Source organism: Symphalangus syndactylus, chromosome 13, assembly GCF_028878055.3.
Source record: "Symphalangus syndactylus isolate Jambi chromosome 13, NHGRI_mSymSyn1-v2.1_pri, whole genome shotgun sequence".
Lineage (NCBI taxonomy): Eukaryota > Metazoa > Chordata > Mammalia > Primates > Hylobatidae > Symphalangus > Symphalangus syndactylus.
This window is the reverse complement of record NC_072435.2, coordinates 35,754,370-35,782,041: the sequence shown is the minus strand read 5'-3', so window position 1 is coordinate 35,782,041 and position 27,672 is coordinate 35,754,370. Positions and strand designations below refer to the sequence as shown.

Sequence of the window (27,672 nt, the reverse complement as noted above, 5' to 3'; positions counted from 1 at the left end):
TTTATTTTTATTTTAATATAATTTAATTATTTGCCTTGTGTGAAAACTGTCAATAGTATGTTTTAACATCTGCTGCTCATCGTTGCTTTTGTTTTTGTTTTCTTGGTTATTATCAGATATTTATTCTTCCACATAAACTTTAGTATCAATGTACCTAACTCCAGAAAAAACTTTTAATATTTTTATTGGGATTATGTTACATTTCTGAATAAACCTGGGGAGAATGTCTGGTGTCAGCGCTATTTTACAATGTAGGAAATGTGGTCCTGGGCCATGTGGTAAGATCAGAAAAATAACAATAGAAATACATGTTTTTGGCCAGGCGTGGTGGCTCACATCTGTAATCCCAGCACTTTGGAAGGGTGAGGCAGGCAGATCATGAGGTCAGGAGTTCGAGACCAGCTGGGCCAATATGGTGAAACCCTGTCTTTACTAAAAATAAAAAATTAGCCGAGCATGGTGATGTGTGCCTGTAGTCTCAGCTACTCAGGAGGCTGAGGCAGAAGAATCGCTTGAACCCGGGAGGCAGAGGTTGCAGTGAGCAAGATCGTGCCACTGCACTCCAGCCTGGGCAACAAAGCTAGACTCCATCTCAAAACAAAAACAAAAACATATTTAAAAATGTTTTTAAAATAGAGACGGGATCTTGCTGTATTGCCCAAGCTGGTCTCAAACTCCTGGCCTCAAACGACCCCTTGGCCTCCCAAATTGCTGGGATTATAGGCATGAGCCACTGTATCCAGCCAGAAATACATACTTGATGAAGACAAAAAAAAATCAAGATTTACAGAAAATATTATTATATTGAAAACGTGGCCGGGTGCGGAGGCTCATGTCTATAATTCCAGCACTTTGGGAAGCTGAGGGAGACAGATCATTGGAGGTCAGGAGTTCGAGATCAGTCTGGCCAACATTGTGAAACCCTTCTCTACTAAAAGTACAAAAATTAGCTGGGCATGGTGGCAGACATCTCTAATCCCAGCTACTCGGGAGGTTGAGTCAGGAGAATGGCTTGAACCTGGGGGGCAGAGGTTGCAGTGAGCCGAGGTCATGCCACTGCACTCCAGTCTGGGCGACGGAGTGAGATCTGTCTCAAAAAAAAAAAAAAGGAAAAAGAAAAGCGAAAAAAGAAAACGCAATGGAACCGGCAGGTCCTAAAAAATAAAGAATGAAGAAATAAAGGCCTACAGAAAGCCTGACTGAATAGAAAGGATAGACCATGCCATTCACCGGCAGGTTTATCAATATGGGAGAATCATGGAAAGGCTCTAGGAACATGAGGAGATATATACAAAAAAGCTATATAGATATGTATACACACACACACATATATATTTTAATAGAGAAAGGATGTTGCTATTTTGCCCACGCTGGTCTTGAACTCTTGGACTCAAGCTATCCACCTGCCTTAGCCTCCCAGTATTGGAATTACAGGCGTTAGCCACTGTGCCCACCTGGGAAAAGCTCTGCAGGAGCATCCACTGGGGTGCGTCCCATCCCCCACGCCCGCCCTTCCAGCAGGTCCGGCCACCTGAACCGCCGGCTAGCCAGGTCCCACCTCTAAACCGCCCCCAAGTACGGGCCCCACCCCTCGCCCACAGTTCCGTCCAGAGGCCCGGTTCTAACCTCGCCTTTTTCTCTGGACCTGTTTCTGCATCCCCCTCCCTAAGCCAACCCCAGGCCTGTCCGCACCACCCGGGGGGAAACTACAATTTTTGTGTTCTACCCGGTCCTACGTGGCTGAAACTCGAACCCAGGAGCCCCGCCCGGCCCGAGGCTAGGAGCGGAAGTGACGTCAGCGCACAATCGCCATCTTTTCCGGCGCTGGCTCCGCATGGTCAGTGCCATTTCGCCTTTATCGTGGTGGAGTCCACCCTGGCTGTGGTGAGTTCCGCCTGCTTGGGGATCCCGGAGATAGCAGGGGGGCGGCAAAGGAACGATTGGGCGCTGTCGCCCAGGAGCCTCTCCGATCCGCCTCGTTTCACTCTCTTCTCCAGGGGCTGTCGGTCCTCCCGGCGCGGCCAGTGGCGAGAGGCCGCAGGCTCAGTGGGTCCCAGTCAGGAGCCAGGTCGGGAAGTGTGTTTGTCCCGACTCCGCGCGGTGTTTTCTGGAGTGCTTTCATCCGCTGTGCTCCCCTCTTCAAAAGCTTGGAAAGCAACCTTTGTGAATTTTTTTCTTTCTGAAAGTAAAAGGATTTCTGCCGTTCCAGTCAGGTTGGCTCTGGCCCCGCATTTCCGCGCCTCAGGAACCTGGCGATTCCAGCGTGTTCCTGGTGAGCACCTGCAGAAAATTGGTTTCAAGAGGGCTCTGACTTCCATTTCTTTGCTAAAAAATGTCTCATCTGAGAATCTGGCATTGATGTCCTTTACTTATTTTTGACATATTACTTTCGGATGGAAAAAAATATAGTCGTTTAGGGTGTGCCTATATCTGCATGTAAATATGAACACGTGTAGACTGTGAGCCTTTAGTTTCTTATTTTATTTTCTTGGACTTAATTTTTTTTGTTGTTAACAGCTACAAGCCTTTCTACAAAAGAAAGGCAGGCTGGGCGCGCTGGCTCACGCCTGTAATCCCAGCACTTTGGGAGGTCGAGGCGGGCAGATCACCTGAGGTCAGGAGTTCGAGACCAGCCTGGCCAACATGATGAAACCCTGTCTCTACTAAAAATACAAAAAATTAGCCGGGCGCGAGGGCGGGCTCCTGTAGTCCCAACTAACTACTCGGGAGGCTGAGGCAGGAGAATGGTGTGAACCCAGGAGGTGGAGCTTGCAGTGAGCCGAGATCGCGCCACTGCACTCCAAGCTGGGGGAAAGAGGGAGACTCCGTCTCAAAAAAAAAGAAAAAGCCAAGTGTGGTGGCAGGCCTCTGTAATCCCAGCTACTTGGGAGGCTGAGGCAGGAGGATTGCTTGAACCTGAGAGGCCGAGGTTGCAGTGAGCCGAGATCTGCCACTGCATTCCTGGGCGACAACAGCGAAATTCCGTCTCAAAAAAAAAGAGAGAAAGGCAGTAATACACAGCCGTTCTGTTCATCTGAAGTTCCTAGGTCTGTACCCCCCACCACAGAGCTTCAAAACAGGGGCCCACAGGAAGAGAGGTTGGAGGCTTTTGTTTTTTTTTTGTTTTTTTTTTTTTGAGACGGAGTCTTGCTCTGTCGCCCAGGCTGGAGTGCAGTGGCGCGATCTCAGCTCATTGCAACCTCCGCCTCCTGGGTTCAAGCGATTCTTCTGCCGCAGCCTCCCGAGTAGCAAGGACAACAGGCACAGGCCACCATGCCCAGCTAATTTTTTTTTTTTAATTTTTAGTAGAGATGGGGTTTCACCATGCTGGCCAGGCTGGTCTTGAACTCCTGACCTTGTGATCCGCCCGACGGCCTCCCAAGGAGCTGGGATTACAGGTGTGAGCCTCCGCTCCTGGCCAGGATGGAGGCTTTATTAAACTGATACTAGAATTATTTATTATTAAAATCAGAATATTATTCTAGTATTAGTGTAATAAAGTATCTAGTATCTTGAATTTATTAACAGCATGTTTAGACTAAGTGTAGTTTTTACATTTTTTTCTGAAAAATTTGATCCTAGGGAAAACTTGAACATCTAACACACCCAGTCTAGTAGATTTTTTTTTTTTGGGACAAAAGTCTCGCTCTGCCACCCAGATCGGGGTGCAGAGGTGTGATCTCGGCTCACTGCAACCTCTGCCTCCCAGGTTCAAGTAATTCTCCTGCCTCCCTAGCGTTAGGCGCATCCATGTGAAGAGACCACCAAACAGGCTTCGTATGAGCAATAAAGCTTTTAATCACCTGGGTGCAGGCACACTGAGTTCAGAAAAGGAGTCAGCAAAGGGAGATAGGGGTCGGACAGTTTTATAGGATTTGGGTAGGTAGTGGAAAATTACAGTTAAAGGGGGTTCTCTTGTGGGCAGGGGCGGGGATCATAAGGTGCTCAGTGGGGAGCTCCTGAGATTCATTGTACAGGAGAAGGAATGTCACAAGGTCAATTGATCAGTTAGGTTGGGGCAGGAACAAATCACAATGGTGGAATGTCATCAGTTAAGGCAGGAACTAGCTATTTTCAGTTCTTTTTGTTGTTCTTCAGTTGCTTCAGGCCATCTGGATGTATACGTGCAGGTCACAGGGAATATGGCTTGGCTTCGGCTCAGAGGCCTGACACCTAGTAGCTGGGACACAGGCACGTGCCACCACGCCCAGCTAAATTTTTTTTTGTATTTTAGTAGACACAAGGTTTCACCGTGTTGGCCAGGCTGGTCTTGAAAAGTGCTGGGATTACAGGTGTGAGCCACCATGCCTGAACACTTACTTTTTAAGCATTGTGCTTGTTTTCCTTCTCCTCAGGTAAATACATTTTATGGTGAACAATTTGAGTGTAAATTGAGCATAATTGCACACGTGATACTTAACCTTTAAATACTTTGTAATGCATCGCCTAAAAAAGGCATTGTCATTCTGAAACCACAATACTAGTATTTCACTTAAATAAAAAATAATAATGTCATCTAATGTCTGCTTTGCATAATAACTAAAATTCTCCGCATTGATTCAACGTATGCTTTTGGATGTTTTTGGGTCTAAGATCCATTCAAGATTTTTACATTGCAATTGTTAATGTTTTCAGTGTCTTTTTACCTAGAACAGTTATTATTGTATATATATTTTTTTTTTTTTTTTTTTTTTTGAGACGGAGTCTCGCTCTGTCGCCCAGGCTGGAGTGCAGTGGCGCAATCTCGGCTCACTGCAAGCTCCGCCTCCCGGGTTCACGCCATTCTCCTGCCTCAGCCTCTCTGAGTAGCTGGGACTACAGGCGCCCGCCACCACGCCCGGCTAATTTTTTTGTATTTTTTAGTAGAGACGGGGTTTCACCTGGTCTCGATCTCCTGACCTCGTGATCCGCCCGCCTCGGCCTCCCAAAGTGCTGGGATTACAAGCGTGAGCCACCGCGCCCGGCTATTATTGTATATTATATTGACTTTCGGAGAGTCACACTGTGGGATATGAGGATATGATGAGGTTTCTCTTCAAATAATCTCATCAATCTTTTATTCTTTAATTCATAATACCCCCCACTTTCTCTCCTTTTTTCTCCTTTTTGCCTTTGTTAGATGCCCAGACGTGCCACAGTACAAAGCGTTATCAGTACCAGCTCACATACCTTTCCTTATTTGGAAAGAGGACTTTCTAGCTCATTACAGACATCCCTTCCCCTTCCTCTCCACTTTCTTTCCGTGCCCACCCTATCTAAAAAAAATCAAGTGTTTAGCCAACCGGGATTAGTTTAGATTGTATGACCTGACCCCAGCCAATGGGGAAAGGGTACAGGAGCAGGACTTGCGTCAGGAGTAAAGGCTCTCATGCCCCTTTGTTCAGGTGTGCTCTCATGGCAACTGGTCAAGGAGGCACCCCTCTGCGCAGAAGTAAAATTGCTTTGCTAAGAATCCTATATTCGAGTGTTCAATTTCCTTAGGATTTTGAGCGTTATTCCTAACACCCATTCTCTTAGAAAGTCATACAATCAGATATTTCTGATTGGATTCTCATGGTGTGTGTAAATATTCCGTTATTTCATGCGATTTCCTACAAACTTGGAATTTTTCGTCTAAAGGAGAAGCTGACAACCTTTGTTTGATAAGGGCTGACAGTATGTACTTCATGCTTTGGGGACCAGAAAGTCTCAAATTACTCAGATCTGCCTTAGTTACTTCATGTCCCATGATTAGTTGTTCATTATCACATGGTAGTGGCAAACCACAATCTGTTTCTCAAAAGAGAAACAGTTAATCTGCACAAGAGGGCATGGATTGACTCTGGAATACCAGAGGGCTGTACTCTACATCTTCTGTTGGTGCATGCCAGAGGCTTCCAATTAATAGGATGCTATTTAACATGGACACGTTGAGTATCATTGGGTCTGCTGGATCAGGCGGACCAAGTGCTTGGGAAGCTTGCACTGCAGCCTGAAATTGCTATTGTCTACAGTTGAAACTAGAATTCTTACAGGCAACTGTGTGGGGCATTAAAGCACATACAAATGTATATGTTGCCTCCAAAATTCAAGAGGTTTACGGGTGGTAGCTCTATTGATAGTTCTATTTCTAGTTTTTTGAGAAACCTCCGTACTGAGTTTTGTTTTGTTTTGTTTTGTTTTTTTGAGACAGAGTCTTGCTGCATCACCCAGGCTAGAGAGCAATGGCATAAGCATGGCTCATTGCTCCTTTTTAGTGGTAGGTGGTATTAGGTGAAGTAACTTGGAGGGACATCTTGCAGGCAATGTCTTTTTGCAGGGAATGTCTTTACATGATCCAGACAAGGGAATATCTTTTTTTCTTTCTTTTTTTCTCTTTGAGGTGAGTCTTTCTCTGTCGCCCAGGCTGGAGTGCAGTGGCATGAACTGAGCTCACCACAAGCTCTGCCTCCCGAGTTCACACCATTCTCCTGCCTCAGCCTCCTGAGTAGCTGGGACTACAGGTGCCGCCAACACGCCCAGCTAATTTTTTGTATTTTTAGTAAAGACGAGGTTTCACTGTGTTAGCCAGGATGGTCTCGATCTCCTGACCTTGTGATCCGCCCATCTCAGTCTCCCAAAGTGCCGGTATTACAGGCGTGAGCCACCCGCGCATGGCTGACAAGGGAATATCTTTACCCGCAGACATGGTGGCCCCAGAATCTCCCACACCCTATTTGACAATTCAAAAAAAGTTTTTTGATTCATAATAGATGTACATATTTTCTGAGTACAAGTGATAATTTGATACATCTATATTATCAAATCAGGGTAAGTAGAATATCTGTCACCTTAAATATTTATCCTTTCTTTATTGCAGGAAAGTCAAGTTATTCTTAGCTGTTTTGAAATGTACAATAGATGAGTGTTAAATGTAGTCACCCTACTGATATGTTGAACATCAGTTCTTATTTCTTCTGTGTATTTTACCCATGAATCAACCTCCCTTTTTTTTCTAGAGACGGATTCTCGCTGTTGCCCAGGCTGCAATGCAGTGGCATGATCTCGGCTCACTGCAACCTCTGCCTCCTGGGTTCAAGCGATTCTCCTGCCTGGGACTACAGGCACACGCAACCATTCCCAGCTAATTTTTGTATTTTCAGTGGAGACGGAGTTTTGCCATGTTGGCCAGGCTGGTCTCAAACTCCTGACCTCAAGTGATCCACCTGCCTTGGGCTCCTAAAGTGCTGGGATTACAGGCATGAGCCACTGTGCCTGACAGGTTTTGTGTGTGCAGACAGGTCTTCCTGTGTTGCCGAGGCTGGTCTCAAACTTCTGGGCTCAAGTGATCCTCCCACTGCAGTCTCAAGTTTTGGGATTACAGGCATGAGCCACTACACCTGAATATTGTTCTCTATAGTGGCTGTACCAATTTACATTCCCATCAACTGCATACAAGGATTATCTTTTCACCACATCCTCATCAGTATTGGTTATTCACTGTCTTTATAAAAGACAGTCTATGAGGTGAGATGACATCTTATTGCGCTAATGTGTGATTTGTATTTCTTTGATGTTTTTGCCATGTTGAGCATTTTTTCCATATACCTGTTGGCCATTTGTATGTCTTTTTTTGAGAAAAACTATTCTGACCTTTTGCCAATTTTTTTATCTTTTTTTTTTTTTTTTGCTATCAAGTTGAGTTCCTTATATATTTTGATTACTAATCTTTGTCAGGTGGATAGTTTGTAAATATTTTTTCCCATACTCTAGATTGTCTCTTCAGTTTGTTGATTGTTTTGCTTTGGAGAAGTTTTTAGTTTGATGTAATCTCGTATGTTTATTTTTGTTCCTGTTGCCTGTGCTGTTGAGGTCTTACCCAAGAAATCTTTACCCAGACCAATATCCTGGATTGTTTCCCCAGTTTCTTCCTCTAGTAGCTTTATAGTTTCAAGTGTTAGATGTCTTTAATCTGTTTTGATTTTGTTTATGCTGAGAGATGGCATCTAGTTCATTCTGCATATGGTTATTCAGTTTTCCCAGCAGCATTTATTGAAAAGACTGCTGTTTTCCCATTGTATGCTTTTGGTGCCTTTGTTGAAAATGAGCTGTCTATAAATGTGTAGATTTATATTTAGATTCTCTGTTCTCTTCCGTAGATCTATGTGTTTGTTTTTATGTCAGTACCATGCTGATTTGGCTATGGTAGCTTTGTAGTATATTTTGATATCAGGCAGTTTGATGCTTCCAGCTTTTTTTTTCTTTCTTTTTTTTGAGACTAAGTCTTGCTCTGTCTCCTAGGCTGGAGCGCAGTGGTGTGATCTCGGCTCACTGCAACCTCTGCCTCCCAGGTTTAAGGAATTCTCCTGCCTCAGCCTCCCTAGTAGCTGGGACTACAGGCATGCACCACCACGCCTGGCTAATTTTTTGAGGTGGAGTCTCGTTCTGTCACCCAGGCTGGAGTGCAGTGGCGTAATCTGGGCTCACTGCAAGTTCCGGCTCACTGCAAGTTCCGCCTCCTGGGTTCACACCATTCTCCTGCCTCAGCCTCCTGAGTAGCTGGGACTACAGGCACCCACCACCACGCCAGGCTAATTTTTTTTTTTTTTTGTATTTTTTTTTTTAGTAGAGACGGGATTTCACCATGTTAGCCGGGATGGTCTTGATCTCCTGATCTCGTGGTCCGCCCACCTCGGCCTCCCAGAGTGCTGGGATTACAGGCATGAGCCACTGCGCCTGGCCCACGCCTGGCTAATTTTTGTATTTTTAGTAGAGATGGGGTTTCATCATGTTGGCCAGGCTTGTCTTGAACTCCTGACCTAATGATCCACCTGCCTCGGCCTCCCAAAGTGCTGGGATTACAGGTGTGAGCCGCCGCACCTGGCCACTCCAGCTTCGTTTTTTTTGGTCAGTATTTCTTTGGTTGTTTGAGGTCTTTTGTGATTGCATATATATTTTAGGATTTTTTTTTCTATTTTTGTGACGAATTTCATTGGTATTTTGAGAAGGATTGCTCTGAATTGTAAATTGCTTTGGGTAGTATTGTCATTTTAACAATATTCTTCTAATCCATGAGCATAGAATATCTTCTCATTTTTTTCTGTATCCTCTGCAGTTTGTTTCATCAGTGTTTTGTAGTTTTGCTTGCATAGCTCCTTTACGTTTTTGGTTACTTTTTTTTTTCTTTTTCTTTGCTTTTCTTTTTTGAGATGGAGCCTTGCTCTGTCACCCAGGCTGAAGTGCAATGGCTCAGTCTTGGCTCACGGCAACCTCCGCCTCCTGGGTTCAAGCGATTCTCCTGCCTCACCTTCCCGAGTAGTGGGGGCTACAGGCGCATATGCCTCCATGCCCGGCTAACTTTTGTGTGTTTTTTTTTAGTAGAGACGGGGTTTCACCATATTGGCCAAGCTGGTCTCAAACTCCTAACTTAAGGTGATCCACCCGCCTCAGCCTCCCAAAGTGCTGGAATTACAGGCGTGAGCCATCGCACCCAGCCTGGCCTGTAGTTTTGTTGCTGTTGTGCTCTTGTCTGGTTTTGATATGAGAATAATGCTCACTTTGTAGACCAAGTTTGGAAATATTCTCTTCTCTTCAATTTTTTTGAGGAATTCGAGTTGTATTATTATTCTTTCAGTTTTTGGTAGGATTTATCAGTGAAGCCATCAGGTCCTGGGCTTTTCTTTGATGGGATTCATTTTGTTATGGCTTCAATCTTGTTATTGGTGTGTTGAGGATTTCTATTTCTTCATGGTTCAATCATGGTAGGTTGTATGCGCCCAGTGATTTGTCCATTTCTTCCAGGCTTATCAATTTGTTGACATATAGTTTTTTGTAATAGTTTCTGATGATTGGTTGTGTTTCTGTGGTTTCTATTCTGTTTTCTTTTTTCATTTTTTATTTTATTTGGGTCCTTTTTTCCCCTAGTCTAGCCGAAGGTTGGTTGATTTTGTTTATCTTTTCAAGTAATCAACTTCATGTTTTATTGATATTCTGTTTTTTTATTCTCAATTTTGTTTGTTTTGGCTGTGGTCTTTATCCTTTTGATCTAATTGTGAGTCTGATTTGTTTTTGCTTTTCTAGTATCTTAAGGGGTATCATTCGGTTATTTTCAATCTTTCTACTTTTTGGATGTACGTGTTTATTGCTGTAAAATACTCCCTTAGTACTGCTTTTATCCCATAGATTTTGGTATGTTGTATTTTCACTTTAATTTGTTTCAAGAAATATTTTAATTTCCAAATTTCTGTGTGCTTTTGTCCCATGGATTTTGATATGTCAACATACCAAAACAATGTTCCGTTGTGTAATTTTTTTTTTTTTTTAAGAGACAGGGTCTCCTTATGTTGCCCAGGCTGGTCTCAAAGTCCTGGGTGCAAGCAGTCTTCCCATGTTGGCCTCCCAAAGTGCTGGGGTTATAGGCATGAGCCACCACTTGAGCCTGTGAATCAAGGTTCCTCTTGTTGTAGTGATTTCTAGTTTTATTCCCTTGTGGTCAGAAAAGATGATATGATTTCTACATTTTTGAATTTGTTGAGACTTTTTTTGTGGCCTAAGATATGGTCTGTTCTGGAGAATATTCCATATGCTGAGGAAAGGAATGTATCTTCTGTAGCAGTTGGATAAAATGTCCTGTGTTAGGCCTTTTTGTTTTAGTGTATTGCTTAACTTCTTCTGTGTTTCTTTGTTGATTTTCTAGCTGGATGATCTGTCCATTACTGAGAGTGGGGTGTTGAAATCCCCTACTATTACTGCACTGCAGCGTGTATCTCCCTTTAGATTTATTAATGTTTGCTTTATATACTTAGGTGCTCCAGTGTTGGGTGCATAAATATTGACAGTTGTATCCTCCTGCTGAATTGACCCCTTTATCATTATATAGTGACCTTTTTTTAATTTTTGAGACAGTCTTGCTCTGTTGCCCAGGCTGGAGTGCAGTGGTGTGATCTCAGCTCACTGCAACCTGCATCTTCCAGGTTTAAGCGATTCTCCTGCCTAGCCTCATGAGTAGCTGGTATTACAGGCACGCACCACCATGCCCAGGTAATTTTTGTATTTTTAGTAGAGATGGGGTTTTGCCATGTTGGCCAGGCTGGTCTTGAACTTCTGACCTCATGATCTGCCCATCTCAGCCTCCCCAGAGTGCTGGGATTACAGGCGTGAGCCACTACGCCCAGCTATAGAGACCTTCTTTATCTCTTTTCGTTTTTGTTTTTTTTGAAATGAAGTCTTGCTCTGTCGCCTAGGCTGGAGTACAGTGGCACAGTATTGGCTCACTGCAACCTCCGCTTCCTGGGTTCAAGTAATTCTCCTGCCTCAGCCTCCAGAGTAGCTGGGACTACAGGCATGTGCCACCATACCAGGCTAATTTTTTTTTAACTTTTAGTAGAGACTGGGTTTCACCATGTTGGCCAGGCTGGTCTCTAACTCATGATGTCAGGTGATCCGCCCACCTCGGCCTCCCATACTGTTGGGATTTCAGGTGTGAGACATTGTGCTGGCCTGAATACGGTATTCTTAGATATCAACTTTTTTCTTCCAGCACTTTGAAAATTTCATCCCATAGCCAGCAAGGTGGCCCATGCCTGTAATTCCAGCACTTTGTGAGGCTGAGCCAGGTGGATTGCTTGAGCTCAGGACTTTGAGACCAGCCTGGGCAACTTGGTTGTAAAAAGTAAAGTAGAGATTTTTCTTTAAAGACTTTTTTTTCCATCTAATGAGGAATAAATAACTTTTTTTAGAAGCAAAACTTATTCAAAGACCTGTGTTAACATTCTTAAATATCTGCTAGCTGTAATAAAGAAATCAATGTACTTTATGTTCTTAGCTCCCACAATTTAGCCTAAATATTTGCCCTGGTATGCTTATACTGGTCCAAGCAAGCATTAGGTCATAGCCTGTTCCTCTTCCTTATTTGAAGGTGTTTTTGCCTTTCTCAGCATTCCACAAGTTACTTCCTCCTTCCTTTCTTCTCCTCTGCCTTTACCCCTTTTAAAAAGTTCTAAGTTGCTAGCCAATCAAAACAAATACAAAATGTGAGGTCCCATTCCAGCCAGTGGAAACTGGACACAGCAGTAGGGTGGTTATAAATGACCCTGTCTCCTTTGTTCAGTGTACTCTCATGGCAAATCTGCTGGGGAGTGTACCCTTCCTGTAAAAAGTATAAAAATGGCCTTGCTAGGGCCGGCTGCGGTGGCTCATGCCTGTAATCCCAGCACTTTGGGAGGCCAAGGCGAGCAGATCACGAGATCAGGAGATTGAGACCATCCTGACTAACACGATGAAAACCCGTCTCTACTAAAAAAAAATACAAAAAATGAGCTGGGCATGGTGGCGTGTGCCTGTAATACCAGCTACTAGGGAGGCTGAGGCAGGAGAATCACTTGAACCTGGGAGGCGGAAGTTGCAGTGAGCCAAGATCGCGCCATTGCACTCCAGCCTTGGGAGACAGAACGAGACTCTGTCTCAAAAAAAGTATAAATAAATTAAAATGGCGTTGCTAAAGAAATAAAATTTATGTTCAAGTGTTATTTCCTTACGGCACTGGGAAACAAGCATTTCAAACACAGTGAAACCCCGTCTCTACAAAAAAAAAGAAAAAAAAAAAATTAGCCAGGCATGGTGGTGCACGTTTGTAGTACCAGTTACTTGGGAGGCTGATGTGAGAGTATGGCTTGATCCTGGGAGATAAAGGCTGCATTGAGCCATGATTGTGCCACGGTACTCCAGCCTGGGCAACGGAGTGAGACTGTCTCACAAAAAAAGAAAGAAAATGTCATCCTACTCCCTTCTGGCCTGTGTGGTTTCCGTTGAGAAATCCTGTTGCCAGACCAGTTGGAGTCCTTTATATGTTATTTGCTTCTTTTCTCTTACTGCTGTTAAGGTCCTATCTTTGTCCTTGACCTTTGAGAGTCTGATGATTGTATGCTTTGTAGTAGTCTTATTTGGATTGAATCTGTTTGGTGTCATCTTACCTTCCTGTACCTGGATATTTATATTTTTCTCAATTTTTGGAATCTTTTGTTATTTCTTTAATAAAGCTTTCAAAGCTTACCCCTTGCACTTGCTGCATTCCCTCTTGAACACCGGTGATTCCTAGGTTTGGTCTTTCAAGGTAATTTTCTGCATCCTGCAGGCAATCTTAGTTCCTTTTCATTCTTCTCTTCTGGCTATATTTTCAAATAGCTTTTCTACAAGCTCAGTGAATCTTTCCTCTGATCTGTCTTGCTGTTGAGAGCCTCTACTGTGAACTTTTGAGTTGAGTATTTCTCAGTTGTAAGATTTCTCTTTTTTGTTGTTATATTCTGAAGTTTTTTCTGATGCATTTCTGAGTTGCTCTTCTGTGTTATTTTGGAGATCACTGAATTTCCTTAAAACTGTTATTTTGAATTCTTAGGGAGCTCACATATTGTCATTTCATTAGGTTCAGTCACTGATACTGTTTTTGTCCATTTTAGGAGGTCATGGTTCCCCATTTGCTGTTGTTTCTTGTGGATGTACATCTGTGTCTGTGCATTGAAGGATTAGTTATTTATTACAGTCTTTGTCTGGCTTTTGGTTTTTATTGGGTATGTTTTCTTTTTATCTGTTTTTTTGTTGTTGTTGTTGTTGTTTTGAGACAAGGTCTCTCTCTGTCACCCAGGTTGGAGTGCAGCGGTGTGATCATGGCTTACTGCAGCCTCTACCTCCCAGGCTGAAGCAATCCTCCCACCTCAGCCTCCCGAGTAGGTGAGGTGCACACCACCACACCTGGCTACTTTTTTTACTTTTTAGTAGAGACGGGTTTTCATCTTGTTGCCCAGGCTGGTCTTGAACTCCTGAGCTTAAGCGATCTGCCTGTCTCAGCCTCCGAAAGTGATTTTCTTTCTTTAAAATTTCCCTAGGTCACTGCCTCCTTTTTAGCACTAGATGGAATCTTAAAACCACGTTTGCCTCTGCTGTAGCAAACTATCAAGAATACTGCCCATCCACAATGAGGGAGTCCTAAAGGGCAAATTCCAGCACTGTGGGAAGGCTGGCTGTGTGTTCATGCCCAGGTGACCTGTGTAGCATACCCCTACAGTATGGTGCTCCTGAACAGCCACTCTGACTTGGCTTCTCCTTTGGCCAAGTTATAAAACAGAGTTTCCAGGGCTGGGGATGGTAGTCCTGCCTCCCCTCTTTGTCCCTGGATGTCCTCAGGTATGTTTCTCCCTTCAGGCATTTGTGATGCTTCCTGTGGGTTGAGACAGGGAGGGACTGATCTTTTACCAGGGAACCCAGGATGGTGGAGAAGGTGGTTGTCTACATTGATCTCAGTTTTTTTCCAGTGTAGAAACTGTAAATTGGTAGAAATTTTCCACATTCTTGGAAATTTGATTCTCTTAACGTCTCCTTGGAATTTTTTCACTCTTTGTAGCCCCAGAAACTGCCTAATTTTTATATTTGAGATCAGGGATATTGCTGGTGATAATTTTTGCAATGTGTATTTGGTTTTAGTTTTCTGTAAGGGAATTGAAACCAGCTGGCTTCTGTACTACCATTTTGGAACCGTAAATGCTGCATGCTTCTAATAAAGTTGTCTAAGATATTTTCAGGCAGGGCACAATGGTTCATGCCTGTAATCCTAACACTGGGAGGCTGACATGGGAGGATTGCTTGAGACCAGGTGTTTGAGACTAGCCTGGGCAATGTAGTGAAACCTCATGTCTATAGTAAAAAGAAAAAAAAAAAACAATTAGGCTGGGCGCGGTGGCTCACGCTTGTAATCCCAGCACTTTGGGAGGCCGAGGCGGGCGGATCACGAGGTCAGGAGATCGAGACCATGGTGAAACCCTGTCTCTACTAAATGTACAAAAAAAAATAAGCCGGGCGCGGTGGCGGGCGCCTGTAGTCCCAGCTACTCAGAGAGGCTGAGGCAGGAGAATGGCGTGAACCCGGGAGGCGGAGCTTGCAGTGAGCTGAGACTGCGCCACTGCACTCCAGCCTGGGCGACAGAGCAAGACTCCGTCTCAAAAAAAAAAAAAAAAAAAAAAAAACAATTAGCCAGGCATGGTAGTATGTGCCCATAGTCCCACCTACTCAGGAGGCTGAGGCAGGAGGATTGCTTGAGCCTGGGAGTTTGAGGTTGCAGTGAGCTATGATAATGCTACTCTAATCCAGCCTGGGTGACAGAGTAAGAACCTGTCTCTAATTTTTAAGAAGGTATTTTCTACTTCCTATTCATTGGATATGATCAGTATAGTGGTGTCAACATAGTGTACTAGTGTGGTGTTTCATGGAATGTCATTTTCTCTGGGGATTAAGTTATGACAGAGACCTGGAGAACTGACACATGCTAGGGGCAATGCTATGAAGACACATTGTTGGTCCTGCCAGATGAAAGGTAACCGAGTCTTGTTTTTTTCAAATTGGTATGGAGAAAAGTCATTAGCTATGTCAATGCCTGCATACCAAGTGACAGAAATTATGTTGATTTATCTGGTAAAGACATTACATTTTGAAAAATGGGTGTAATTGGAGTGATCACCTAAGTTCATGATTTATGAATGATTTTGGTGTGGTAATTGAGTGAGAGGTTATGATTCTCCACTGGGATAAATCCAGTTTTTGGCTACTATAGTTTAGACTTTTTTACATAGATAGAGCAGTATTCAAGTACAGAGATTGGCACACTATGGCCTATGGGCCATATCTGTCCCTCCATGTGTTTTTTGTATATAAAGTTTAATCAGAACACAACCGTGTTCATTTGTTTACATTTTCTATGGTGTTTTCCATGCTACAACAGCAGAGTTGAGTAGCTGCAACAGAGACCATGTGACTCATAATGCCTAACATGTATTTTGTGGCTCTTTAGAGTAGGATTTGTTAACTGCTTATCTATTTCATTTCTAGGGACAGCACGATCAGTTAGCCACCACCACAGATCTCTGTAGGTCAGGGCATTCTGATTACTGGGACATTTCCACTGTCCTTGATAGTTGATTTTCTCACCTTGTCTTTGGTAATTAAATATACTACGTTCTTGATTTCTGCTATTCTGGGTCCTCTTCATCTCAATTGAAAGCAGGGAACTCGGCCGGGTATAGTGGCTCATGCCTGTAATCCCAGCACTTTGGGAGGCCGAGGCGGGCAGATCACCTGAGGCCAGGAGTTCTAGACCATCCTGGCCAACATGGTTAAACCCCGTCTCTACTAAAAATACCACCCCCCCCCAAAAAAAATTAGCCAAGTGTGGTGGCAGGCACCTGTAATCCCAGCTACTTGGGAGGCTCAGGCAGGAGAATTGCTTGAACCCAGGAGGCGGAGGTTGCATGAGCCTAGACTGCATCATTGCACTCCAGCCTGGGCAACAAGAGCATAACTCCGTCTCAAAAACAAACAAACAAACAAAAAAACCCAGGGAACTCATCTCAGTTATGGTATTCTTTGCAGTCATACCTGTCCTGTGAAGGAGAATACCAACAGAGCTTTTCAAGGATTATGATACTCCTCCCACTACTCTCTTAATAACCTTTGTGAAGAGAGTGTCTTCTGCTCTGTCAACAAAGGGTGGGGGAGTGGGCTACACAGACGACACATAGTAAATCCAGTGCAACACTCCTGTCTCTCTAGGATTCCCTCCTTCACATTATGCCAGGGAAGCTCTGGCATATGAGCCTCATTAATTACAACAATTTCAGCCCTGAGAACATAAGAAATAGCTTTATTTCAGGGGTGTCCTAAAGAAGCTCTCTGATTCTTTTGTTTTTGAATGGAATCTTGCTCTGTTGCCCAGCTTGGAGTGCGGTGGCACAATCTTGGCTCACTGCAGCCTCTGCTTCCTGAGTAAAAGCGATTCTCCTGCCTCAGCCTCCTGAGTGGTTGGGACTACAGGCATGTGCCACCACGCCCGGCTAATTTTTGTATTGCTTGAACCAGGGTGGGCAGCGGCAGAGGTTGCAGTGAGCTAAGATTGTGCCACTACACTCCAGCCTGGCTGACAGAGCAAAAATCTGTCTCAAAAAGAAAAAAAAGAGAGAGAGAGAGATGTAATACTACCCATGATATAAAAAAAGCTACAAAAGACACAATATTCAAACTTTTGACGATATCGTAAAAAAAAAAAAGATCTCGGCCAGGCGCCATGGCTCACGCCTGTAATCCCAGCATTTTGGGAGGCTGAGGTGGGCGGGTCACCTGAGGTCGGGAGTTCAAGACAAGCCTGGCCAACGTGGTGAAACCCTGTCTTTATAAAAATACAAAAAAATTAGCCAGATCTGATGGTGGGTGCCTGTAATCCCAGCTGCTCACGAGGCTGAGGCAGGAGAATCACTTGAACCTGGAAGGTGGAGGTTGCAGTGAGCTGAGACAGTGCCATTGCACTCCACCCTGGGTGACAGAGTGAGACTCTGTCTCAAAAAAAAAAAACCAAAAAACAAAATAATGATCTGTCTTTACACTTGGATTATTTCCTATTTTAATAGGTTTTAGTTTTTTTTTTGTTTTTGTTTTTGTTTTCGGGACAGGTTCTCACTTTGTCGCCTAGGCTGGAGTACAGTGGCACAATCATGACTCACTGCAGCCTCAACCTCCCCAGGCTCAGGTGATTCTCCCGCCTCAGCCTCCCAAAGTTCTGGGATTACAGGCATGAGCCACTGCGCCCAGTCTTTAATGGTTTTTAAATGTGTATTTAAGTCTGAATAGTGGATATTTGGTCAGAGATAACCAATCTCCTCAGGGCACAAAAAGATGAGATACGTGAAATTTGAGTTCTTTTAAAATAGTTTCACTACTCTCTTTAGGAATATAGTTATTTTTTCTTTGTTACGTTTGTCATTTCTTTCATAAGCCTCTTCCATTGGTGTATCTTTCCCTCTGTACAGGACCTGTTCAAACTCAGTCTGTCTCTTGACTGGAGGAGGAAAAGGAAAAGTCGAGCACATTGCCAACTGGAATTCCCCAAGGTGAGTATGAAGAACATTCCTGGTCAATGAGAAGTTCAGTATGTTTGGAAGCATAATGAAGATATATTTAAAAGATGTACTTTGTCACAGAACATGGGGCCATTGGACTTGGAAGTTTTAGGGTATCTTCAACTTTCCATATTCCTCTCTCTTTCATCTAACCCAGACTTTCATGTGATTTTGCAAACGATATGCTCTTTTATCTTTTTGTTTATTACTTTAATGTGTGCTCTTTATCCAGATCATTTCTCTTTTCCTTCCCTAATAATACTATTTCTGTTCATTATCTCATTTAATTTCTATAGAATAAATTGTTTAAAAAATTACTAAGTTGCCACGCATGGTGGCTCATGCCTGTAATCCCAGCACTTTGGGAGGCTGAGGCGGGTGGATCTTTTGAGGTCAGGAGTTGAGACCAGCCTGGCCAACATGGAGAAACCCCGTCTCTACTAAAAATACAAAAATTAGCGGGGCCTGGTGGTGGGCAGCTGTAATCCAAGCTACTTGGAGGCTGAGGCAGGAGAATCTCTTGAACCCAGGAGGCAGAGTTTGCAGTGAGCCAAGATCGTGCCACTGCACTCCAGCACTCCAGTCTGGGTGACAGAGCAAGACTCTGCCTCAAAAAAAAAAAAAAAAAACTTACTAAGTTTAGACCCCAAGTCCTTTTGATTGCCAAATATTCGTCATGGATAAACTGTTCAAATCTATGTCTGTCTAATTTTTTTTGAGTGCGCTGAATATGAAAAATAAAAATGAGCTTTATAATTCTGACTTATTTAACCTACTGTTTTGTTCTCAGACCCTTTTTTTTTTCTTTTTTTTCTGTTTTACTTCAGAATGGCAAGTTAAAACCAAAGTGTCAGCACCTCAGCAGCATTTTTTTTTTGGCTTAACAAAACATCAAACGGCATACAAATGGTAAGATTAAGATTTCTTATTTACCACACTCAAAAAAATTGGGAATTCAATTATAAAAAATCAACAAAAATAAGAGATATTTGAGAGAGGTAACACTTACTCAAGCAGGAGGAATGTCTCTAGAGCAAGAGTCCTCACTGGTACTGTTTCTATTAGTGTTAGGAACTGGGCTGCACAGCGGGAGGTGAGCGGAAGGTGAACAAAACTTCATCTGTATGTATAGCCATTTCCCATCACTCGTATTACTGCCTGTCATATTACTCCGCCTGTCAGATCAGTAGCAGCATTCGATTCTCATAGAAGCACAAACCTTACTGTGAACCACCCATGTGAGGGTTCTAGATTGTGTGCTCCTTATGAGCCTGATGACCTGTCACTGTCTCCCATCACCTAGTTGGGACTGTCTAGTTGCAGGAAAACAAGCTCAGGCCTCCTTCTGATCCTACTTTATGGTGAGTTGTATAATTATTTCATTATATATTACAATGTAATAATAATAGAAATAAAGTCACAGTAAATGTAATGTTCTTGAATCATGCTGAAACCATCCCTATCCCACCCGCATTCCACCCTTGTTTGTGGAAAAACTGTCATCTATGAAATCAGTCCCTGGTATCAAAAAGGTTGGGGACCTCTGCTCTAGAGGGATACTCTAAATATAATGAATTTGGGGGTACCCTAATCCTATCTTAAAACTTGGTGCTTCAGCATTCTCACAAATACAAATTATCACATATGTGGCTAGATAGATTATAAAAACAATTTCATGAAAATATACAGGAATTATTTCAAGGTTCTTAGAGCAAATGGCACATGGTTCTTGCCAGCAGATTTTCTTCATTCAACTTGTAAAAAATACATGGGGCAGCAACTGTATGCATGTAATGAAAATGGCAAAAATTATAATCATAATAACATATCTGATTTCACATGGGTAAATTCTATTGATAAGTCTGAAAAATCCTTTAATCATCATTCATCCCTTTATTAACAGGCAGAAATCCACAATGGAGGGGAACTCTGTGACTTTATGGAAAACGGAGAAATCTTCAGTGAACACTCATGCCTTAATGCACACATGGGAACTGAAAATACAGGGGACACTTATGACTGTGATGAGTATGGAGAAACCTTTCCCATGTTACACAACAGTGCCCCTACTGGAGAGACACTTTCTGTGTTGAATCAGTGCAGAAAAGCCTTCAGCCTGCCACCAAATGTTCACCAGAGAACGTGGATAGGAGACAAATCCTTTGAATACAGTGACTGTGAGGAAGCCTTTGTTGATCAGTCACATCTTCAGGCAAATAGGATAACTCACAATGGAGAAACACTCTATGAACAGAAGCAATGTGGGAGAGCTTATACTTACTCCACAAGCCATGCTGTGTCTGTTAAAATGCATACTGTAGAAAAACCCTACGAATGTAAGGAATGTGGAAAATTCTTCAGATATTCTTCATATCTTAATAGTCACATGCGAACACATACTGGGGAGAAACCCTATGAATGTAAGGAATGTGGGAAATGCTTCACTGTTTCTTCACACCTAGTTGAACATGTAAGAATTCATACTGGAGAGAAACCTTATCAATGTAAGGAATGTGGAAGAGCCTTCGCTGGGCGTTCAGGCCTTACTAAACACGTACGAATACACACTGGAGAGAAGCCCTATGAATGTAACGAATGTGGGAAAGCCTACAATAGGTTTTATCTACTAACTGAACATTTTAAAACTCACACAGAGGAGAAGCCCTTTGAATGTAAGGTATGTGGAAAATCTTTCAGAAGCTCTTCATGCCTTAAGAATCACTTTAGAATTCACACTGGAATAAAACCCTATAAATGTAAGGAGTGTGGGAAAGCATTCACTGTTTCCTCAAGCTTACATAATCATGTAAAAATCCATACTGGAGAGAAGCCCTATGAATGTAAGGACTGTGGGAAAGCCTTTGCTACATCTTCACAACTCATTGAACATATAAGAACTCACACTGGAGAGAAACCGTATATATGTAAGGAATGTGGGAAAACCTTCCGTGCTTCTTCACACCTACAGAAACATGTTAGAATTCACACTGGAGAGAAACCCTATATATGTAACGAATGTGGGAAAGCCTACAATAGATTTTATTTACTTACTAAACATTTAAAAACACACTGAAGAAAAACTCTGAATGTAAGGAATGTGGAAATCTTTTAGGAATTTCTCATACCATAATTACCACATTTGAATTCACACTGAAGAGAAATTTTATTGGTACAAAGAATGTGAGGAGGCCTTCAGTTATCCCCATTCACTTTGAAGACATGAAAGAACTCATACTCTATGTGTCCCCCATAAATTTTAGAAATATTAGGGAGCCATTGGAATCTTTTTTTATTATTTTATTTTATTTTATTTTTTTGAGACAGAGTTTCGCTCTTGTCATCACCCAGGCTGAAGTGCAATGGCATGATCCCAGCTCACTGCAACCTTTGCCTCCTGGGTTCAGGCGATTCTGCCTCAGCCTTTGAGTAGCTTGGATTACAGGTGCCCTCCACCATGCCCAGCTAATATTTGTATTTTTAGTAGAGATGGGGTTTCATCATGTTGGCCAGGCTGGTCTCGAGCTCCTGACCTCAGGTGATCCACCCGCCTTGGCCTCCCAAAGTGCTGGGATTACAGGAGTGAGCCCCTGCTCCTGGCCTTTTTTTTTTTTTTTTTTTAAGTTGTTGTTAATACACATTCTTCTCTTCTCAAGACATTGGATTGTGGTCACAATCCAACATTTGAGAACTCACCCTGGGGCCATACAATGTAGAAAACACAGAAAGCCCTCATTATTTCCTTAGGCCTTTCTAAGTATGTAAGATGTTGCAATGGAGAGAAACCCTATTGATACAAGATACAGGCATCCCCTGTAGATACTGCAAGTTTTGTTCCAGACTACCACTATAAAGCGAATATCACAATAACATGAATCATACAAATGTTTTGGTTTCCCAGTGCATATAAGTTAGGTTTTACATCATATAGTAGTCTCTTGTGTGCAGTTGTGTTCTGTCTAAGTGAAGTACCTTAGTTTAAAATACTTTATTGCCAAAAAGTGCTAATGATCATGTGAGACTTTGGCGAGTTGTAATCTTTTTGCTTGTGGTAGGTCTTGCCTCAATGTTGATGGCTGTTGATCAGGGTGGCTGTGGCAGTTTCTTAAAATAAGACAGCAGTGAAGATTGCTGCATTGATTGACTCTTCATTACATGAACAACTTCTCTTTAGCATGCGATGCTGTTTGATAACATTTTACGCATAGTGGAACTTCTTTTAGAATTGGACTTAATCCTCTCAAACTTCGCCACTGCTTGATCAACTAAGTTGATGTAATATTCTAAGTCTGTTTTCATTTCAACAATGTTCACAGCATCTTTAGGAGTAGATTTCATTTCAGGAAATCACTTTCTTTGCTCATCTATACAAAGCAGCCTCTCATCTGTTCAAGTTTTTTCATGAGATTGAAACAATTCTGTCACATCTTCAGGCTCCACTTCTAATTCTAGTTCTCTTTTTTCCATCACATCCACAGTTAACTTTTTCCACTGAAGACTTGAACCCCTCAGAGTCACCTATGAAGGTTGGAATCAACTTCTTCCAAACTCTGGTTAATGTTGGTTTTTATTTTTTTAATTAAAAAATTTTTTTAGAGACAAGGTTTCGCTGTGTTGTTCATGCTGGAGTACAAGTGGGTATTCACCAGCATGATGAGAGCACACTCTAGCCTTGAACTCCTGGCCTCAAGTGATCCTCCTGCCTATGCCTCCTGAGTAGCCAAGACTCCAGGAACACACTACCACACCTGCCTTAATGTTGATATTTTGACCTTCCATGAATCATAAATGTTGTTAGTGGCATCTAGAATGGAGAATCCTTTCTGCAAGGTCTGCAACTTAATTTATCCAGATCCATCAGAAGAAGCATTATTAGTGGCAGCTATAGCCTTATGAAATGTATTTCTTAAATAATAAGACTTGAAAGTCAGAATTATTTCTTAATCCATGGGCTGCGGTTAGCAGGCATGAAAACGCCAATCTTGTTTATACCTCCATAAGAGCTCTTGGTTACTATGTGCATTATCAGCGGTAATATTTTGAAAGGAATCTCTGAACAGTATATGTTTTACAGTGGGCTTAAAATATTCAGTAAACCATGCTGTAAATAGATGTAAATAGATACCACAGGGAAAGTAGATGTAGCATAATTCTTAACTGGCCCTTGGATTTTTGGAAGGGTAATTGAATATTAGCATTCATTTAAAGTCACCAACTGCATTGGCCTCTAACAGGAAAGCCAGCCCAGGCTGGGAAAAGTGGCTTACACCTGTAATTCCAGTGCTTTGGGAGGCTGAGGTTGGAGGATCACTTGAGGTCAAGAGTTCAAGACCAGCCAGCACAACAGAGTGTGACCCTGTCTCGACAAAGTAAAGAGTCAGCCTGTCCTTTGAAGCTTTGAAGTCAGATATTAGCTTACCTAGAGCTATGAAAGTCCTAGATGGCATCTCCTGAAGTAAGGCTGTTTTGTCTCTGTTAAAACTCTAGTAGAGCTACCTCTGCCAGTTATCTAGATATTCTGGAAATGCTTGCTGCAACTTCCACATCAGCAATTGCTACTTCACTTTGTACTTTTATGTTATGGGAATGACTTGTTAAACCTCACAAACTGATCTTTGCCAGTTTCCAGCATTTCTTCTGCAGCTAACTCACCTCTCAGCCTTCATAGAATTAGAGTTAAGGCCTTGCTCTGGATTAGGTTTTGGCTTAAGGGTATGTTGTGGCTGGTCTGATCTTCTATCCAGACCACCAAAACTTATTCCGTGTTAGTGGTGAGGCTGTTTTCCTTTCTTATTATTTGTGTGTTCACTGGAGTAGCACTTTTAGTTTCCTTCAAGAACTTTGCATTCACAACTTGGCTAACTGGTGCAAGAGGCCTAGATTTTGACCTATCCCAGTTTTTTTTTTTTTTTTTTTTTTTTTTAAGAGACATGGTTTCCCTTTTGCCCAGGCTGGAGTGTAGTACAATTATAGCCCATTGCAGCCTCAAACTTATGGGTTCCAGTGATCTTCCTGTCTCCTGAGTAGCTAAGACTGCAGGTGTGCACCACCATGGCCAGCTAATTTTTTTTTTTTATTTTTTTAAAGAGGCAGGACTTTACTGTTTACCAGGCTGATCTTGAACTTAAAACCTCAAGTGATGCTCCCCTATCTGCCTGCCAATACGCTGGGATTACAGGTATGAGCCACTGCACCTGGCCCTTGGCTTTTGACATGACTTTCTCACTAAGGTTAATCACTTCCAGCTTTTGGTCTAAAGTGAGAAATGTGCAACTCCTTCTTTCACTTGAAGAGTTACAGGCCATTGTGGGGTAATGAATTGGCCTAATTTCAATATTGTTGTACCTCCGGGAATTAGGAGGCCTGGGAAGAGGAGGAGAGAGGGGAGAGTGGCCAGTTGGTGGAGCAGTGAGAACATAGCATTTATTAAGTTTGCTGTCTTCCAAGGTTGTGGTTTGTGGTACCCCAAAGCAATTACAACAGGAACATCAAAGATCATAGAGCAGCCGGGCACGGTGGCTCACACCTGTAATCCCAGCACTTTGAGAGGCTGAGGCAAGTGAATCACGAGGTCAGGAGTTCAGGACCAGCCTGGCCAACATGGTGAAACCCCGTCTCTACTAAAAATACAAAAAATTAGCTGGGCGTGGTGGCAGGCACTTATAGTCCTAGCTATTCCGGAGGCTGAGGCAGGAGAATCACTTGAATCCAGGAGGCAGAGGTTAGAGTGAGCTAAGATTGCACCACTGCATTCCAGCCCAGGCGACAGAGTGAGATTCCGTCTCAAAAAAAAAAAAAAAAAATCACAGAGTATCACAATAAGTATAATAATAAGGAAAATGTTTGAAATATTGTCAGAATTGCCAGGATGTGAGAGACAAAGTAAGCACATGCTGTTGCAGAAAATGGTGTTACAGATTTATTAGACATGACATTGCCACAGGACTTCTACTTGTGAAAAATATCTGTAAAGTGTGATGAAGCAAAGTGAAGTAACATGAGGTATGTCTGTAGCTATTGCTGTAGTGGTTTCAAAATGGTGGTTTTCTTTTCCTTTTCTTTTTCTTCTTCTTTTTGTTGGTCTGCAATGGGGTCTTGCTCTGTTGCCTAGGGTGTGGAGTGCAGTGGCACGATCATGGCTCACTATAGCCTTGACCTCGTGGGCTCAAGCGATCCTCCCACCTCAGTCTCCTGAGTACCTGGGACCACAGGCACATGCTAACGCACCCAGTTAATTTTTTTATTCGTAGAGCCAAGGTCTCACTATGTTGCCTAGACTGGTCTCAAGGTCTTGGGCTCAAGCAGTCCTCCCGCCTCAGCCTCCCAAAGTGCCAGGATTATAGGTGTGAGCCACCACACCCAGTCCAAAAAGTGATTTTCTAATTCCATAGTTTCTTCTACATTTCTTAACTGGAATTTTGTAAGGAAGAGTTATCCTTATTCATTTATTTACCTATTTACTTGTAGGAGCATGTATCATAAATTCTTACTCTATGGGGTGTAGTTAGCTACTGTAAATTTGATGCACATATTTTTCCAGATTCAATAAGTAGGATCCCCATCAAGCTATCTTCTGAATCTTTAAAAATGTATTCTCCTAATATCATGGGTATATAATTATTTTCTGGGCAACAGTTTGTTCATGGTACATTTGTCTCCAGCCCTAGAATCAGAAAAATCTAGTTTCTTTTAATGGAGAATACCATTTAGAAGCTGCAATCTCTGTGTAGGGAGGTGTTCCTAGGTAATAGTGCCCTGGCTTTTAGGTCCTCTCTATGGAGGATATGGCAAAGACATACATAATTATATGTACGTATCCACACACATTAATAACTATATTTCTATATTAAAAACATGACTACAAGCCAACACTTTTAATTCCACTGCAACACTACTGCGTTATTTCTTGCCTTCCAAGTTCCCTTGTCTGTAGCTATCTTTCACCACTTGCAAAAAATAGCACGTGCTCAATCCTAGATTAAAATATAAGCTACTTTCAGAATTGATAACTCATACCACTCTTTAAAAATCTACTAACCAGAATTCAGTTTTTATTCACAGTTCTTATCTTTAGCTCAGGGCATAATATAAAAGCACTAGGTTTAAAACTTACTTGGTCAGCAGCAATCCACTTCTAGGTACATGTCCAAAGGAACCGAAGAAAGCATCTCAATGTGTGAATGCCTGCCTGTGTTCATTGCAGCATTATTCAGAAGAGCCAAGAGGTGGAAGCAAAGTAAATGTCCATTGACAGATGAATTGGTAAACAAAATGCATTATATACATAAAATGCAATATCATTTAGCCTTAAAAACAAAATTCTGCCATATGCTACAACATGGATGCACCTTGAGGACATTATGCTAAGTGAAATAAACCAGTTGCAAAAGGACAGATACCACCCAATTCCACTTATATGGGGTATCTAACGTCAAACTCAGAAGAACAAAGTACTGCGATATTTGCCACAAGCTGGTGGAGGAGAAAATGAGTTGTTCATTGGGTATTGAGTGTCAGCCATGCAAGATGGAAAAGCTTTTTGAGATTTGTTGTATAAAAATATGCCTATAGTTAACAATACTGTTCGGTACACACAAAGTATGTGAAAGGGTAAATTTTATGTGTTTTTATCACAATAAAAATTGTAATAAAAGAAGTTACTTGGGTCAGTTTTGTGTTTTTCCCCCTTCTTCACTGTTGAATTTTTATCCATTTCATACAAAGTTCATTTCAGTAATTCCTGTTCGCTTTCCATTTTGTGTCCCACCGTTACCCTTGTCAATTTTTTTTAAATTAGATAAATAAAACAGGCCAGGCATGTTGGCTTATACCTGTAATCCCAGTACTTTGGGAGGCCAAGGTGGGCGGATCACCTGAGACTGGGAGTTGGAGACCAGCCTGGCCAACATGGTGAAACCCTGTCTCTACCGTAAATACAAAAATTAGCCAGGCAGCTGGGTGCCGTGGCTCATGCCTGTTATCCCAGGACTTTGGGAGGCCGAGGCAGGCAGATCACAAGGTCAGGAGTTCAAGACCAGCCTGGCCAATGTGGTGAAACCCTGTCTCTACTAAAAATACAAAAATTAGCTGGGTATGGTGGCAGGCGCCTATAGTCCCAGCTACTCAGGAGGCCGAGGCAGGAGAATCACTTGAACCCGGGAGGCAGAGGCTGTAGTGAGCCGAGATCGTGCCACTGCACTCCAGCCTGGGTGACAGAGTGGGACTCCATCTCAAAAAAAAAAAATCAGGCGTGGTGGCTCATGCCTGTAATCCCAACACTTTGGGAGGCCTAGGTGGGCAGATCATGAGGTCAGGAGTTCAAGACCAGCCTGGCCAACATAGGGAAACCCCGTGTCCACTAAAAATACAAAAATTAGCTGGGCATGGTAGTGGGTGCCTGTAGTTCCAGTTACTGGGGAGGCTGATGCAAGAGAATTGCTTGAACCCCAGAAGCAGAGGTTGCAGTGAGTCAAGATTGTACCACTGCACTCCAGCCTAAGTGACAGAGTGAGACTGTCTCAAAGAAAAAAAAATAGGCCTCATGACACCCACCTGTAATACCAGCTACTTGGGAGGCTGAGGCAGAAGAATCGCTTGAACCTTGGAGGTGGAGGTTGCAGTGAGCTGAGATTGTGCCACTGTACTCCAGCCTGTTAGATAATGAGACTGTCTCTAAAAAATTAAGTAAATATGTGAAACAATAGTATGTTTTATTTTATACTGGTTTATCTTTTTTTTTGGAGTCAGGATCTTGCTGTGTCACCTAGACTAGAGAGCAGTGGCA

General features: G+C 42.6%; 1 protein-coding gene across 2 annotated transcripts; it reads left to right on the top strand.

Moving 5' to 3' along the window:
* The first annotated feature begins 1,808 nt into the window (after positions 1-1,808).
* On the top strand, positions 1,809-26,544 carry ZNF121 (zinc finger protein 121). Of its 2 annotated transcripts, none has more exons than XM_055239130.2 (4): positions 1,809-1,884; positions 17,802-17,882; positions 18,719-18,800; positions 19,795-26,544. In XM_055239130.2, exons 3-4 carry the CDS (start codon positions 18,798-18,800, stop codon positions 20,962-20,964), a joined length of 1,173 nt encoding a protein of 390 aa, XP_055095105.1. In that variant the 5' UTR covers positions 1,809-1,884; positions 17,802-17,882; positions 18,719-18,797; the 3' UTR covers positions 20,965-26,544. The 2 variants fall into 2 exon arrangements, with proteins under 2 accessions (XP_055095105.1, XP_055095104.1); XM_055239129.2 differs by lacking the exon at positions 1,809-1,884 and adding an exon at positions 1,924-2,272.
* The last annotated feature ends 1,128 nt before the right edge of the window (positions 26,545-27,672 follow it).